At 39.6% G+C, this 14,695-nt stretch overlaps 1 protein-coding gene across 1 annotated transcript in view; it reads left to right on the forward strand.

The window, feature by feature from the left end:
• Positions 1 to 14,695, forward strand: part of SLC9A9 (solute carrier family 9 member A9) — a 547,504-nt gene that overhangs the window by 263,328 nt on the left and 269,481 nt on the right. Inside the window, exon 8 of the mRNA XM_007446943.1 lies at positions 153 to 258. Coding sequence (XP_007447005.1) covers positions 153 to 258 — 106 coding nt within the window. The remainder of the gene's footprint in view (positions 1 to 152; positions 259 to 14,695) is intronic.

Consider the following 14,695-nt stretch of genomic DNA (forward strand, 5'->3'; position numbering starts at 1 on the left):
TTCCTGCTGGCCTTCAAAGTCAAGTCTCAGTCAGTTACAGCCAGCTCTGAAAATTAGTTCTCTCATCTAAAACACAACCAGATTTTTTCACAGCCAGAAAGGAGATTTATTCATAAAAGCAGTTGTTATTTCCCTTAACACGTCTTTGTCACTTGACCAAATTTACCAAACTGTGTGAGTTCCCTATGCTGGAAACGGGCCTGTTTTTCCTCCTGTCTTGGAGCGCCTTCCTGTCTGCCGAGGCCGCTGGCCTAACAGGTCAGTGTTTCGTCCAGCGCAGCAAACTGGATGTGTGAACACATGTGTTCCCCGCACCTCTCCCCATGCCCCGCTCCCTGACCCAGCCGGAGGTGAAATGGAGGCCCTTTTCTATAGGTTTGTGTCAGAATCAGCCTCTCCTGGGCACCCTGGGGAGAAGAAAAAATATCAGCCATTTATCCAACAGCTCAACTGAAAGTCTCCAAACTGCCGTTTTCTCTCCTCTCCTTGCTGGTCAGGAAGGGGATGTTGAAATCTATGAATGAATGACTGGTATACTGAGGTGATGGATAACTTTACAAATAGGAGTCTCTGCTCAGAGTGTGAAGGGATGCACAGCCGCTTTGTGGGAAAGGGTGGTGACTTTCCATTGGCTGTTAACAGCAACGCCCACGTAGGCAGCCTCTCCTGGTGTGCTCATCTCCACACACAGGCCGTGTTTAAAAATCTTTGCATACGCTCCATGGCAGGCCAGAAAACAAGGAGCTAACTTGGTGGCTTCACGGTTTAATTAATGTCTCTTACTGTAGAAAGTCTGTATGTAGAGTCCTCTGAGATGGAGCAGTTGATAGAGAGAGAGGCAGTCCCTAAGGTCCCAGGTGCCACGCATCCCGTATCTGGGTTCGGCAATTTGATTGCCTTTCTGCAACCGCGAGGGTTTGCGCTTGGCTAGCTGCAACGATTGGGTACTTTTCCATGTAGAAGAATCACTGTGGCTCTGAGCAAAATTTCAAAGCTGTTTCTCTCCTTTGGCTTAGTTCCTTGCTTCTCCTGGGTTTCAGTCCTGGATCCCTTGCTGCTCACTACATCTTAATTGACTTTCAAGTGAGACTCCCCCGCCCCCCTCCAAAGTACTAGCTGGGAATAAGGTATGCCTCCCTGGGTACTTGCATTTTAAAAGGTGGTACTTAAAGTGTAAATAATAATAAAAGTTGATATATAGTGAAAGCATACCATGAGCCAGGTGCTGGCTAACTGCCTTTCATGGATTTTCTCATTCATTTACAGAAGGACCCAAAGTTAGGGACTATGCCCAGTTTACTCAGCCAACAGTAAGTGGTGGAGCTGGGATTTCAAATAAGGAGATCTGATTCTAGAGCCTGGGCTCATGGGTACCAAGCATTGCTACCTTGAATGAAATTCTATCTATAGAATATGAGGCAGGCCCCCAGGAGTAGGAAGATATTTGGGGCCCCAGAAGCCTGCCTCGTCCATTTGCTTCTAGGCTGGTTTGGCCTCTCCTGTGAAAGCCATGGCAAATCTTTTTTGTAATGATAATCTGTTGCTCTGGGCAGCTGACCCACCTTACTTCGTAGCCATGGGAACCAAGCTATTTCCACAGGCTCTGAGGGTGTCTGTTGCTGATACAGACAGCCACCTGCCAGTTATTATGACACTATAATCAAGACTGCATTAACAGAGTCCACCCTACCAGGCCCAGTATCATTCCAAACCATTCTAACACAACATCCATTATATTAGAGCCTTACCGTGTTATTAGAAAGGTTGCTAAAGAGCTTATGCATTACAAAGAAAAAGGATACTGGCGTCTCTTAAATGAAATAATGGAGGAAACAATTTACATACGTCATTCGGAAAATTGTGGTTCCCTTTCCTCCACATTCTATGCCCTTTTCAGCACTTACCATATTGTAAAATGATGTAAGTAATGTTAACAATAAGAATACATATTTGACCTTCTGGAAAGGTAAAGAAGTACCTTAACTCACCTGATAGTTTTTAGTCTACTGTTGATCATTGTAATAAACACACACACACACACACACACACACACACACACACACTTATGCGCACACATCCCAATGCTTAAGATTGTTTCTGTTTGTGAAGATTGTCTATTTCCTGATCCAATTCAGCAATATCTTGTTTTCTTAAATGTTTTTAAGGTTATGGTCCACGTATAAACTCTTAGTTTATCTGTGCCTTGCGCTTTTGCTATGCTTTTGACCTGATATCCTTATTGGATACCATGCAGATCACTTCTAAGGAGCCAGCATCATGGGGTGGGTGGATGCATGTGTGAGCCTTGGTAGCAGAAAGACCCAAATGTCCACGTCTGCACCCAGGGGAGCGCTCATCCAGAACAGTACTCCAGATTAAGCAACATGACTGAAAGGCATTTGATACAAATCAAACTTTAGGTGTGAGCATTTTGTACTGCCGAAGACCAAGCCTGCTAAGTCCAAATTACTTATGTGTTTGTTTGTTTATTATTTAATCCTTACCTATTTCTAAATTGGCTTTGAGACAACTCATAACCTGAGCCATGCATATCATGGGACCATTTAGTTGAGGCTAGACACTCAAGTGCTTTGGGATAGAGTTTTTCTGCAGTGAGGCAGCTGTTCATTGCTGTGGTTTGGCAATAAATATAGCTCTGAGCTTTCTGGCAGCCAAAGCCAAAAGGGAAACATGATGAGTTATATAGGAATAATAGAGTACTATAAAAGGAAGTCACAATTATTTATAAAAATGGGCAACCTTTTTTTTTTTTTTTTTTTTTTTTTTTTTTTTGGGCAACCTTTTTTTTCTAAAACTTTAGGGGAATTTATCACGCGCATCTTTATGTAAGGGCCTTTGAGCACCATAACAGACAATGTATTGTTTTAGGGAAGATGGAGATCCATTCTTCATGTAATCATTTCTCATATCAACCTTCAATAAAATCTGATGGTGTGGAATTAAATTATATTCTCTGAGGATATTTCATGCAGTAAGAAAATCTTTTTATCTCTAATCCACAAGTAAACTAATATAACGCAAAGCTAAAATCTAGAAAAATTTTCAGAAAGTGCTTAATGAATGAACATATGACAATGAATGTAGTGAACTAAATGAAATGAGCTATTAAATAGTTTATGAGTAACTGTAGTGGTAACCAGCCATCCTGGGGCCGTGTATGGGTTCACTGAGAGCAAATCATGGAGGACCTAGAAATGGTGTTTACACACAATGGGTTCTCAGCAGAATTCCCCCAGCCCTGACACTGCTAGGTGAGGGCTCAAGGGTGCCCATCAAGGGAACAGGCCTCTAGGCCTGCCACCCGTGCTTCACCCCTCTTATTGGTTCCATAGATTGGGTTTTCACCTAAGATTTCATTTAAAAAAGAAGGATTTCTGTTGCTTTAAACAAAATATATCTGTTTTAAGAATATATTTTTCATTTTTTCTTACTACCAAGGTAAGGCATATACATTGTAGAAAATTTGGAAAATGTAGATTTACAGAAGGAAATAAAATTAGAGTTACCTGTATTCTCACTGCCTATTAATAACTATTGTTAGTATTTGTCTGAATTGATCTAATTATATGCAAATACATATACATAATTAAATATATACATGCATACATATATGTAATTACATTTTTATTTTTAAGTAACTCGCTTTTTTTCACTTAACAATTTGTAGTGAATGTTTTTCATGGCATTAAATATTCTTCTATATTATTATTTTTAATTGCTGCCTAGTACTATATCATATTAACTTGCCATAATTTATTATACCAACCTTTTGATTGTTTATAGTTTTCAACATTGTTAATATGATTGCAATGGTAATCCTTATAGCTTGATGTATGAACTTCTATTTATATAACTGACTAAAAATAAAATTCCTGGGTTAATAAGAATGCTAACATTTTAATGTCTTGGAAAAATTTATCCAAGTTATCCTCCAGAAAATTTGCATTCCTTTATACTTTCACCAACGATGTAAGAGAGAGCTCATTCACTCACATCTTCGTCACCCGAACTCATATTCATCCCTGCTAATTTGATAATCAAGTTCCATCTTATTCTGATTTAAATTCATTATATTTTTACTGAGGAAATCATTTTAATTATATGTCATTGGCAATTTGTATTTCTCCCTTGGTGAACTACCTGTTTATGACCTTTGTCCTTTTTTCCTATTGAAGTGCTTATTTTTGTCACGTTAAATTTTAGAAGCTCTTTATCTATTAAAAAATATTAACCTTTTGACTGTCATGTAGGCTATAGATATTTTCCAATTCACGGCTTTACCTTTTAAATATGTTATGCTTTATTTGTTTATGTAAGGGAAAGGTTGGTATAGACATTTTCAAGTTTCATGTGGTTAATTTTATCTCTTCCTTCGAAAGCCCAAGATTTTATTGATTTCTACTTATAAAGCCCACTGTTATTAATAATAAGGTATACGTTTTTTAAATATTCGTCTGGTTTTATTTTTGCATTGGAATCCATCTGGAATTTGTCTTGCTATGAGGTGCGAGATATAGTAGGGATTTGATTTTCTTCCTAGATTGTTTTTCACTCATCCTAACACCCTTCAAACTTAACCTATGAATTTACAATATAATGTCCATGTATGTAGGTACATGTATGTGTATATATGTTCTGGGCTTTCTGTTGTTCCACTGAGCTCTTGGTCTTTACTATTTTCATCATTTCAACTCCATGCTTCCTTTTAATAGCTCCATTTTAATAGATCCATTTCTCATCCCCCTTCCCCAATTTCAAGAGATTCTTTGCTATACTCACATATTTATATTCCAGAATGACTTAAAATAACTTTCTTATGTTTCAAGCAGAAAATAACTTTAGGATTATGATTGGGGTTGTATTAAATTTTTAGATTAATTTGATGAGGAATGGTGTTTTTACAGTGTTGAGTCTTCCCACAGAGGAATATGTTATGTCTCTCCATTTATTCAACTCATCTTTTATGGCCCTTAGTAAATTTTTATAGGTGTCTTCACATTAGACCTACAAATTTCTTGTTAAGTACTTTTTAAGCTATTTTATATTTTGGCATACTATGATGAATGCAAACGTCTTCCATTATAATTTCTGGAAGGCTATTGTTTGTTTATGTGCATCTAGACCTCACCATACTATTTGATTTACTCTCCGCAGTTCTGAAATATAGAACCATAGCTGGTGTGTAGAATTTGGATTGATGGGCCAAAATTATATTAGACTATGAGGTTTGTGAGGACTATATCAACACCAGCAGTGTGGCTGAAGCATGCTAGGCATTCAATATCTTTTGAGCAATGGAATGAATGATTTTAGCTTAACAAAATGAAAATTTTCTAAAATCTGAATAACAGACTGAGTGCCTTATGCCTGATAATATTCTTGTAGATTCTATTTTTTTTTTTTTTTTTTTTTTTTTGGTTGGCATGAAATCTTGGATAATTACGATAATGTTGTCTGAGCGGCCATGGCTCACGGGCCCAGCCGCTCCACAGCATGTGGGATCTTCCCGGACCGGGGCACGAACCCGCATCCCCTGCATGGGCAAGCGGACTCTCAACCACTGCGCCACCAGGGAAGCCCTTGTAGATTCTTTATGTCCACCGGTCAGGATATTTCAGAGCAGATTCATACATCAACTAAAGGATATATATCATAAATTACATTAATCTGCAATTTCACTTCCCTAACTCTTAGGTTAAAATGGAGACGTGGAGACCTTGGGAAACAAGAGCCTAATCTAAAAGAATATAGTGGGCATATGTCGGCTTTGGCTGCCCAGCACCCGTTCTCCCTTTCACTGAGAATAGCATCCTGATGTTATTTGGGGAACTACCTCTCCTCTATCAGATACCATCTTCTTAACCAAGGTACCCCACCCTCCCCTGCCAAAGAGAATAGGGGCATCCGAAGCTAGGTCAAACAGACACTCCTTCCCTGTGATACGAACTTTTAGGAGGGAGTTAGAAGTATATGCAACTGTTGGCACCCAGACTTTCCAACAGCAAAACCCTATTGGGACCCTCTACTTATTCCTGCCACAGATCTCTGGAGCTGCCTTTATGCCTCTTCCCTCCAATAAATTCCTCTCTGATTACAGTTGCCAGAATCAGTGTTTATTGCTTGCAAACAAAGAAATCTAAATAGTACAAGGGAAGGAATAATCTATGAGGTATTTCAACAAAAGAAGATGCATAACTTGGTGACAATTCAGAAGGGAAGAGAGGCTCAAAGACAGCACAGCCTCTAGGCTAGGATGCTTGGGACCATCTCATGCCAGGTGCATACTGATAGACAAACAAAAAGAATCAAGCTGACAGAGACAGTTTGCACAGTCTTCATTATTCTTTTTCAATTTGCCTCCTTATAAGCTTCATTATGAACACTTCAGTGTGGTGGGCGGGGCTTGCTCATGACCACATTTGCTGCTTTCACTTTTAGTTGTTACTAATTTGATGATGATCATTTGATTTATTTTGATCATCTTTTACTTCAAGGGCCACATTTGCAGCCGCCTCATCTCAGTCTCTTAGAAATTGCACCTGCAAATGTTCAATAGTCACACAGAAGCACTTAGCTTTATGGAAACAAGTGGCTTTTAGGCATGCAAATGAAGGTTGGCATTTCTATTACCCAAAGGTCTGATGCTCTGCTACTGGAAATGTACAAGTGCTGTCTGAGAAAACTTTCATTTACGAAGACTGGGCAGAATATCAAATGCAAGTGAGAAGTCTTTCTAGAAGATAAGGGTGTGTAGACAGAATTGGACTTTAGGGAGTCCTCACAGCTGGGAGAGCATAGAAGGAAGAGAATGTATATGGAAGTTTCTGCCCTAATTACAAAATCAGCCACTAAGGGGTATGTCTCGGATTTCTAGTTCTTCTGCTAACTTGCTGAGGGATAGGAACGTCACCCTGTCAATTGGTATCTCAGTTTTCTTCACTGCTGAGGTAAAAAGATTTTATTATTTTGTAGTGGAAGGACATGGCACAGATACAAAATGTGGCTTTTGAGTAAATACATGACCTGAGGTATTCTCTCTGTCAGGTACCTGGTACACATGCATACCTAATTTCTGATCAAGTAGAATTTTTCTTGGCCTGTTTTCTAAAAGTCATTAGGTTACTGAGCCATTGTTTTAAACTGAATATTGAAAATAATTCAGCAGTATTATTTATAGCATAATCTCTGGTGGCATTGAATCCTGTCATAGAAGCTGCTTTTCAGTTTATAAAGATAACCAAAAAGCACAGCTGGACAGGTGGTTTGAAAATTCATTTTTATAATTTGTTTCCCAGCTGAGACTTTGGGGGTCAGGTTTTTTTTTTGGTTTTTTGGGGTTTTTTTGCGGTACGCGGGCCTCTCACTGTTGTGGCCTCTCCCATTGAGGAGCACAGGCTCCAGACGCGCAAGCTCAGCGGCCATGGCTCACAGGCCCAGCCGCTCCGCGGCATGTGGGATCTTCCCGGACCGGGGCACGAACCCGTGTCCCCTACTTCGGCAGGCAGACTCTCAACCACTGCGCCACCAGGGAAGCCCTGGACGTCAGGTTTTTGCCAGAAGCAAACTTTCAGGGACTGTCATTAAACACCGAAAGAGTAAGATTTCTAATGGCAACATTGACACTGCATCTAATGATTTCTTTGCTTCCAGGCACTGTTGTAATAAAGGCAGCTTCCATTTTTAGGTTCCTGGGGCATATTTTATGTCAGCTGGAAGTGAAGGAGGAGGAGGGAGGCCGTTGACATCCCTCACTTTCTCATACAAAAAGTTAAACAGTATAGCCCACTATTTACTCAGCTTAGAATGGTTTCCATCTAAGAAAACAAACGTGTAAAAATCTGAAAGAAAAAAAGTCCTGATTACTGTACTAAGCAATGCTATTGGGCTTTGTCGTCTGACTCTAGAGAGTAAGAGACTGAAAAAAATTTTGAACGTAGAAGGGTAAAAACAAATGCTGCTCTGGCTCATTCACTAAGGGATTGACCAAGATGTCTGAACGAGAGAAGAACTCAGCACACACGAATATGAAGCGCAACATAAACAGTCAATTCACCTCAGTGACATCACCCAGCCTTGTTCCCCCATTGGTCTCAAATGACAAGGGCCTAATTACATTGTCACGATAAGGAAAAGCTGACACACAAAAGCTCAGGTCCTGCTTATCTGTCGGGTCGGCTCTTGAAAGGCTTTTGTAGAATAGGTGGTTGGGAAAAGGGGAAACTGGAAATGTCTTTCTTTTTGGCAACAGACGAGGAAAGATTTCCAAATGAAATGACTATTACTGGACACGTTGAGACTTTACTTGATCTGAGTAAGTAAGCTGGCTCATTACTTCTCATCTCCATCATCTCTCGACTTGGCGAATACTTGTCTGAAACTCTTAAGAAGGCTTCTAGTTCAGAGATAAATGTGTTCCATTTGACTTGCCACTGATGCATTGCATGACTGGATGGGAAATATATTTCTAGATCTCAGTAAATAAAGCAAATCACCAGGAGGGACTTAGTTTAAATTGTTTCTCAAATCAAATCTGGCCGGTTTTAGCTTCTAAATACATGTCATTAGCTGACATCTCAGCTTCAAACTGTTCTTGCTTTCATATTGACAGGACCATATGAATCCAACTTAATTAGCCAACAATTCACCAACAAATGAGGTGCACTGAGTGTTTTCCAAGCCAAAAATAGAGGCAGAGGCTCAAAATATTAGGCATTCAAGCTGTAGCAATAGACACCCAAAATTCTCAAGGGGATTTATTAACTAGCTTGCTGAACCAAGGGCAAACACACAAAGACGCCATCTCAATAAACACAGGTGTAAAATACATCTCCTAGCATAATAACTCATTAACTCACACCTGCACTTTCTTGAACCAAGTAGCTCATCATTTCAATATTCAAACAATCTTGCACATGTAACTTGAATAGTGGACAAATTTACCTCTGCTTTCTTCGCTGTAAATGTTTTCTGTCTTTACTTAACATCTCCTCACGGTGCCAGCAGCCATAGGGAAAAGAGAAAGTTGCTCATGTCCTGCACAGGCGTGTAGAAAACAGTGAGAGGCCCGCGTACCGGAAAAAAAAAAAAAAAAAAAATTAGTCCATTTGAAAGTCTTCTGGATTCTATACAAGTGTGGAACTTCTACATGGAAAGGTACAGTGGTCAGTTGGACATGGGTATCTGGGATGAGGCTGCTGACTAGAGATTTAGGTGACATTGGTGTACATGTATTAAGCGACTCCAGGGAAATGAAAACTGAAAAGAAGGAGTAAACCTGACAGTACCAACATTTGAGGTGGGAAGCCAGGGATCTAAACAAAAGGATATTTTTCTTCCCCTCCAGACCTCAAGTTAATTTGCATAAGTACTCACTACTACATTATTTAAGGAATTTTTTGTTTTAAATGGAAATTTATAAACCTTGCAACACAGACAGGAAGTAATCTTAAATGCATGCCTACCCTCTGCGCTGGAGGATCTAGAAAGAAGAACATAGATTTGTGCTGTTTCCTATATTGATATTCTTGTATCCCACAGACTCATCATTCATCTGCCAACCGTAGCATTGCCAGATATAGTAAACTAGGCAGTAATTGTATTCTTTGCAAACTTGGAATCCTTCATATTCCCTGAAGGAGTTTTCCATTTCGTTAAATCTTTGACTTCTCAGTTCCAGGTTCACGTTCAGCAGTGGTGGTAGGAAACCTGTCAGAAACATCTCGTTTTACTAGATCAAAAATAAATAAAAGTGTGGCATGGAAAAATAACCCATCAACCTTAAAACCCCTCAGAGTGCCGCCTGAGAGCAAGACACATTTTTTTCTTTCTCACTCGCTCTTTTTCTGTGTTCTGATGATATAATCAATATTTCCTGTCCAAAAACACAATATTCTCCGGTCTTAGAAACCCCTCAAGTCTGCATTTAATGTCAAAGAAAATCGTCCTCCGTATGACAGATGTTTATTTTTCAGCTTCTGTATCTGAAGTCTTCATCAACTTTTAATGAGAAAAGAACCACTGAATAATGTTATCAGTAGCAGAGACCGTACGTGACAATAGTCTTGAATAAGAAAATTTAAGTGTTAGAAGAAAATAGACTCTGCCACTAATAAATCCAGATGAACATCTATTTGTATGTGAGGATCAAAAATAATTTCTCCTTTGTTCTCTTTTTAGAGCAGACAAATATTTCTTGAAATAGAGATTCATTACTTTGACAAACCTGCATTTGAGTGTCTGATGTCTACTGGGCACTGTTATGGGATTGGGAGCAATACAAAGGAGGTCATAGACCCAGCCCTTGAGGAAATCTAGGTCGAGAAGGTAATCTAGTTGCCAGGAAGTCCACATGAGCCCGTGGGGGTACCATGTAATTCTTCAATTCCATATATGCAGTCCTTGAAGCAAATGTAAAAACAGCAGTTCAGATCACAGACACTTAAGATGGGAAGGTGCTTAGAGATCATCTAGAGCAGTATTTACCACAGTTTCTTGACCCTTATCATAAAAAAATAAAATAAGATAGTTTTATCATGCACTTATCTGCACAGGAGCATATTTTTTTGCCCGCAACGGTACTTACTTACCTTAAAATACACAAAAGTTCTAATTAAAAGGTATGAACCTGAAACTATCACATTGTTAATCAACTGTACTCCAATATAAAATAAAAAGTTTAAAAAAATTTATGAAGTTCTTATATTTTCTTCTACGCTTCAGTGGGTTTCTTGCATACCCCAATCTAAAGAACACTAGTGCAGACCATCTTGTTTAATTCTTTGAGAAGAAAACAATGGACCAGGCAATGAATTTGAATTGCATTAGTCATTCAGATAGTTAAGTGTCTGAACTATGCCAGATAGAACCCAGGTCTCCTGACACCCATTGTAGTACATTTTTTCTTACATAATTTACAACCACACAATGAACCTTGATGTCGTGTAAGCATAGGTTTGTGTGTGATGTGTGTAAGCATAGGTTAATGTTACTAAATATTGTATATACACAAGCATTAGTAACACTAATGCTTTCTGAGAAGGTCCAGAAGTGGGAATCATGGAGAACAGTGTAAATGGTGTTCTGCTAACCAAAAGGAGCTAATTGTCCTCTCAAAATTCATCTCTCTGGGGCTTCCCTGGTGGCGCAGTGGTTGGGAGTCCGCCTGCCAATGCAGGGGACACGGGTTCGAGCCCTGGCCCGGGCAGATCCCACATGCCGCAGAGCAACTAAGCCCGTGCGCTACAACTACTGAAGCCCGCGTGCCGTGCTCCACAATAAGAGAAGCCACTGCAATGAGAAGCCCGCGCACCGCAACGAAGACCCAACGCAGCCAAAAATATAAATAAATTTATTTTAAAAAAAATGGATCTCTACTTATAATAATTAGTTTGATCATTTTAAACATAGAGCATATTAGATGTTTCTTCTAAGTTTTGTATTTGGAAAAATGTAATTAATTAATTCAACGTGTATTTATTCCCTAACCTATAACAGATTCAAACCCAAAGTGTGCAGGTAAACTGCATGTTCCTGGCACATGCCACATAGTTTCTTAGCTTTCGCCCTTCACTCACATTGAATTCCCTACCCCTGACCCTGCACCTCCAAATTCTTCTTATCTTCCAAGACCTAAATGCCTCTGTGTCCTTTAGGAAAACTTTCCCCATCTCTCTCCCACTTTCCCCAGCCCAAAAGAAATCACTCCCTCAGAATTCCCATTTTCTTATCTCCTACTTCATTCTACCAGCTTTTAGATATCTCTGTGTATGTGTTGTCTCTGGTAGGAGACATAAAGCTACTTGAGGTCTAGGACTGGGTTTATTCATCCTTGCATTCCCCATATCCATAACCCATGCTTTCCTCATTGAATATCTCAGTAGATAGATAGAACTTGCAAAAATCGGATACCTTAACTGTAGTATTACTGAGAATTGTCTAAGTTTGGATTTCTAGGAGTGAGGCACACATTTTCACCTGCTTTTCCTTGTTGCAGGAGTTGATGTGGAAGAGAAGGCAACAAATAATGATTAAGGACATAAAAGGTGTGAGACGTGCTAGATGTTTTGTATTTCTTCCCCCAGCAACTTGTTGAATAGGAAATGTTGTTGTGTTTAGACCTGTAGTGAGCTTCTCTGAGTCATTCCTTCTCTTCATGCCTTCTTCCTTTCACCTACTTCTAGTAATTATAGCAAAACCTTACATTTACTTCTTAGTGTTTCGTTTACAAATCATGTAAAAACCCATTGTATTGCTTTATACTTAGAACAGACCTGTGAGACAGGTGGGCCCTATCCAAATAAGAAAACTGAGTCTTAGGTGGGTGAAGCCTTTGGCCAACATCACCCATTGCATACCTGCAGCCACGGCCAGAGAACAGCAGCCTGGGGTGGATGGACACCTGAGGGCACCCAAGGCCTGAGAGGCACTAGGAATGTTCTCTTTGGCTGTATTTTTTCATTTTTATTTATTAAGTTTTTAATTCTACTGTCTTTGGTTCCATTTTTATGTCTTTTGTCTAGATTCTTTAGGTAAATAGTCCATTTATTTCCCTTTTTTTTTTTTCTAATAGAATGCATGTAAGACTATAACCTTTCCTCTGAATAATCCTTTGGTTTTATCCCATTGGTTTTGATAAGAAATGTACTATACACTTACTGTCATTTATCTCTACGTAAGCTAAAATTTCAAATTTGATTTCATCTTCAACTCCAATTTTATTGAAAAGAATACAGTTAAAAATCTCTAGTGGATACATTTATGTAGCTATGCTTTTTGTTAATTTCCAGTTTTATAACATTTTGATCAAAGGATGCAATTTGTTTGTTTTGTTTTGTTTTGATTTTTAGAGGGGGAAAGAATTTTTGAACTATTTGATAGTAAAATATATCATCAGTTTATTCCATGTTAACTAATTTCTTTTATATTCTAGTGTTGCTCGGATTAAAAAATAATTTTAAAATAAAGAAAAAAAATTGTAACTCCTCAAACACTCTTAATAGATAATTGTTCCATGACCCTAAAATTATTTCATGGAATCGTGTCAATTCTAGAAAGTCACAGAAAGAAGGAATGGAGAATAAGACACAAAAATATAATTAAAAACGTTTTTATACTTAGCAAGAGCTGTGAAAGTAAAACACGGGCACTGAGGCAACACAGAGGTAGTCACTGCAAGAAGTAAGTGTGACCCCTTGGACTGGAGGAGCAAAGGGAAGAGAATCTAGACGCTCCTAAGAAGGAACCACGGAGCTGGGACTCAGACCTCTGAGGACACTGCCTGAGCGCTGCTGCTTTCTCTGAGGGGGTCCCAGGAGGCTGGTCTGCAAGTGAAGGAAAACAACAAAAAACAGAAAGAGGACACAAGGCTGGGATCAACTGCCAAAGCTGTGGTGAAGAACCATTGCTGAGATGCAGCTGACAGGACCGGCAGGCAAACGGGGGAGCAAGGCCTTCTCTTCCCTCCTGCGTCCTACTCTCTTCCTGGGGCTCTATACTGACAGAGCCCGTCAGGCAAAGGAAGATGTACTCTGGAGAGCCCCAGCCTCAGGATCACAGACCAGCACAGGAGGGTGGGCTTGGGGCTGAGACACTAGCTCGCAGCCTGGCACAAGGAACACTTAGTGCCCCTCCCCGTCCTTTTTACAACTGAGAATCTGAGATCCAGAGCATGCAAGAGAGTGGTCTAGGGCCTCACGTAACAGTGGTACAACTAGGGCTAGCAGGCACAGGTATGTAAAAATATAATGGCAATTAAAATATACTTTTGTAAGGTAGAAAACTGGCAACTGTTAATTTGTGTGAGTAAATTAATTACCAAGCTATAGAATTATGATTATGTATGCTAATACTAAGGATCAGATCAGCTTTGTTGTTTTATTTTAATTACAACACCAAGACTCTGGTCATGTAGGCAAACTCTCCATTGTTTGCTGCTTGTGTGACATATCTGTAGACAAAACTCAAAAAGTATTAGCAGAAACTTTGCGCATTAGTGTTCTAATGGGAAAACCAATGGAGCTACTGGAGAAAATATCCTCAAAGGAGATGTCCAGCCAGCTCAGGTATATGATCTTCATCATCAGATCTCTGACTCTTTCCCTGGGACATCATAAATGATACTTTTTAGATGGCTTAAGATTACCTTAAAACATTCCTGGAGGGTCTAATACTGGCAGAAAAGTACAGGGAGTCTGTGGAATTTTGAATCTTAGCTCTGCCACTTTCAAGGTGACCTTGAGTAAATTACTTTGGTTTCTTGTTACCTGGTGATAGGAATGTTCATTTATTTATTCAGCAAATATGTGGAGTGCCTACCATGTGCCTGACATTGCTCTAATGGCTGGGGACCAGTGAATCACTCTGCACTCCCTGAGCTTTCCACTGCAGTGCAGGAAGGCAGAAAATAAACCTATAAATATATAAAATGTTAGGTGGCAGTAAATAATATTACAAAAATAGGTCAAGGTAGGCAAGTAGAGAACGACGAGAGGGATTAGTTTTATAGAGTGCATAGCAGAGGCCAGTCTGATAATGTAACATCTTAAGGAAAGGAGGGAGCCATGTGGATGTCTGGAGAAGACTTTTCCAAACAGTGGGAACCAGACATGCAAGGGCCCTGCAGTGGAACCTGCTTAGCGAAGACGAAGAGGGTGTGTGACCGGGGGGTGGGGGGGGG

This window comes from Lipotes vexillifer, unplaced genomic scaffold (genome assembly GCF_000442215.2).
Source record: "Lipotes vexillifer unplaced genomic scaffold, Lipotes_vexillifer_v1.1 scaffold40, whole genome shotgun sequence".
Lineage (NCBI taxonomy): Eukaryota > Metazoa > Chordata > Mammalia > Artiodactyla > Lipotidae > Lipotes > Lipotes vexillifer.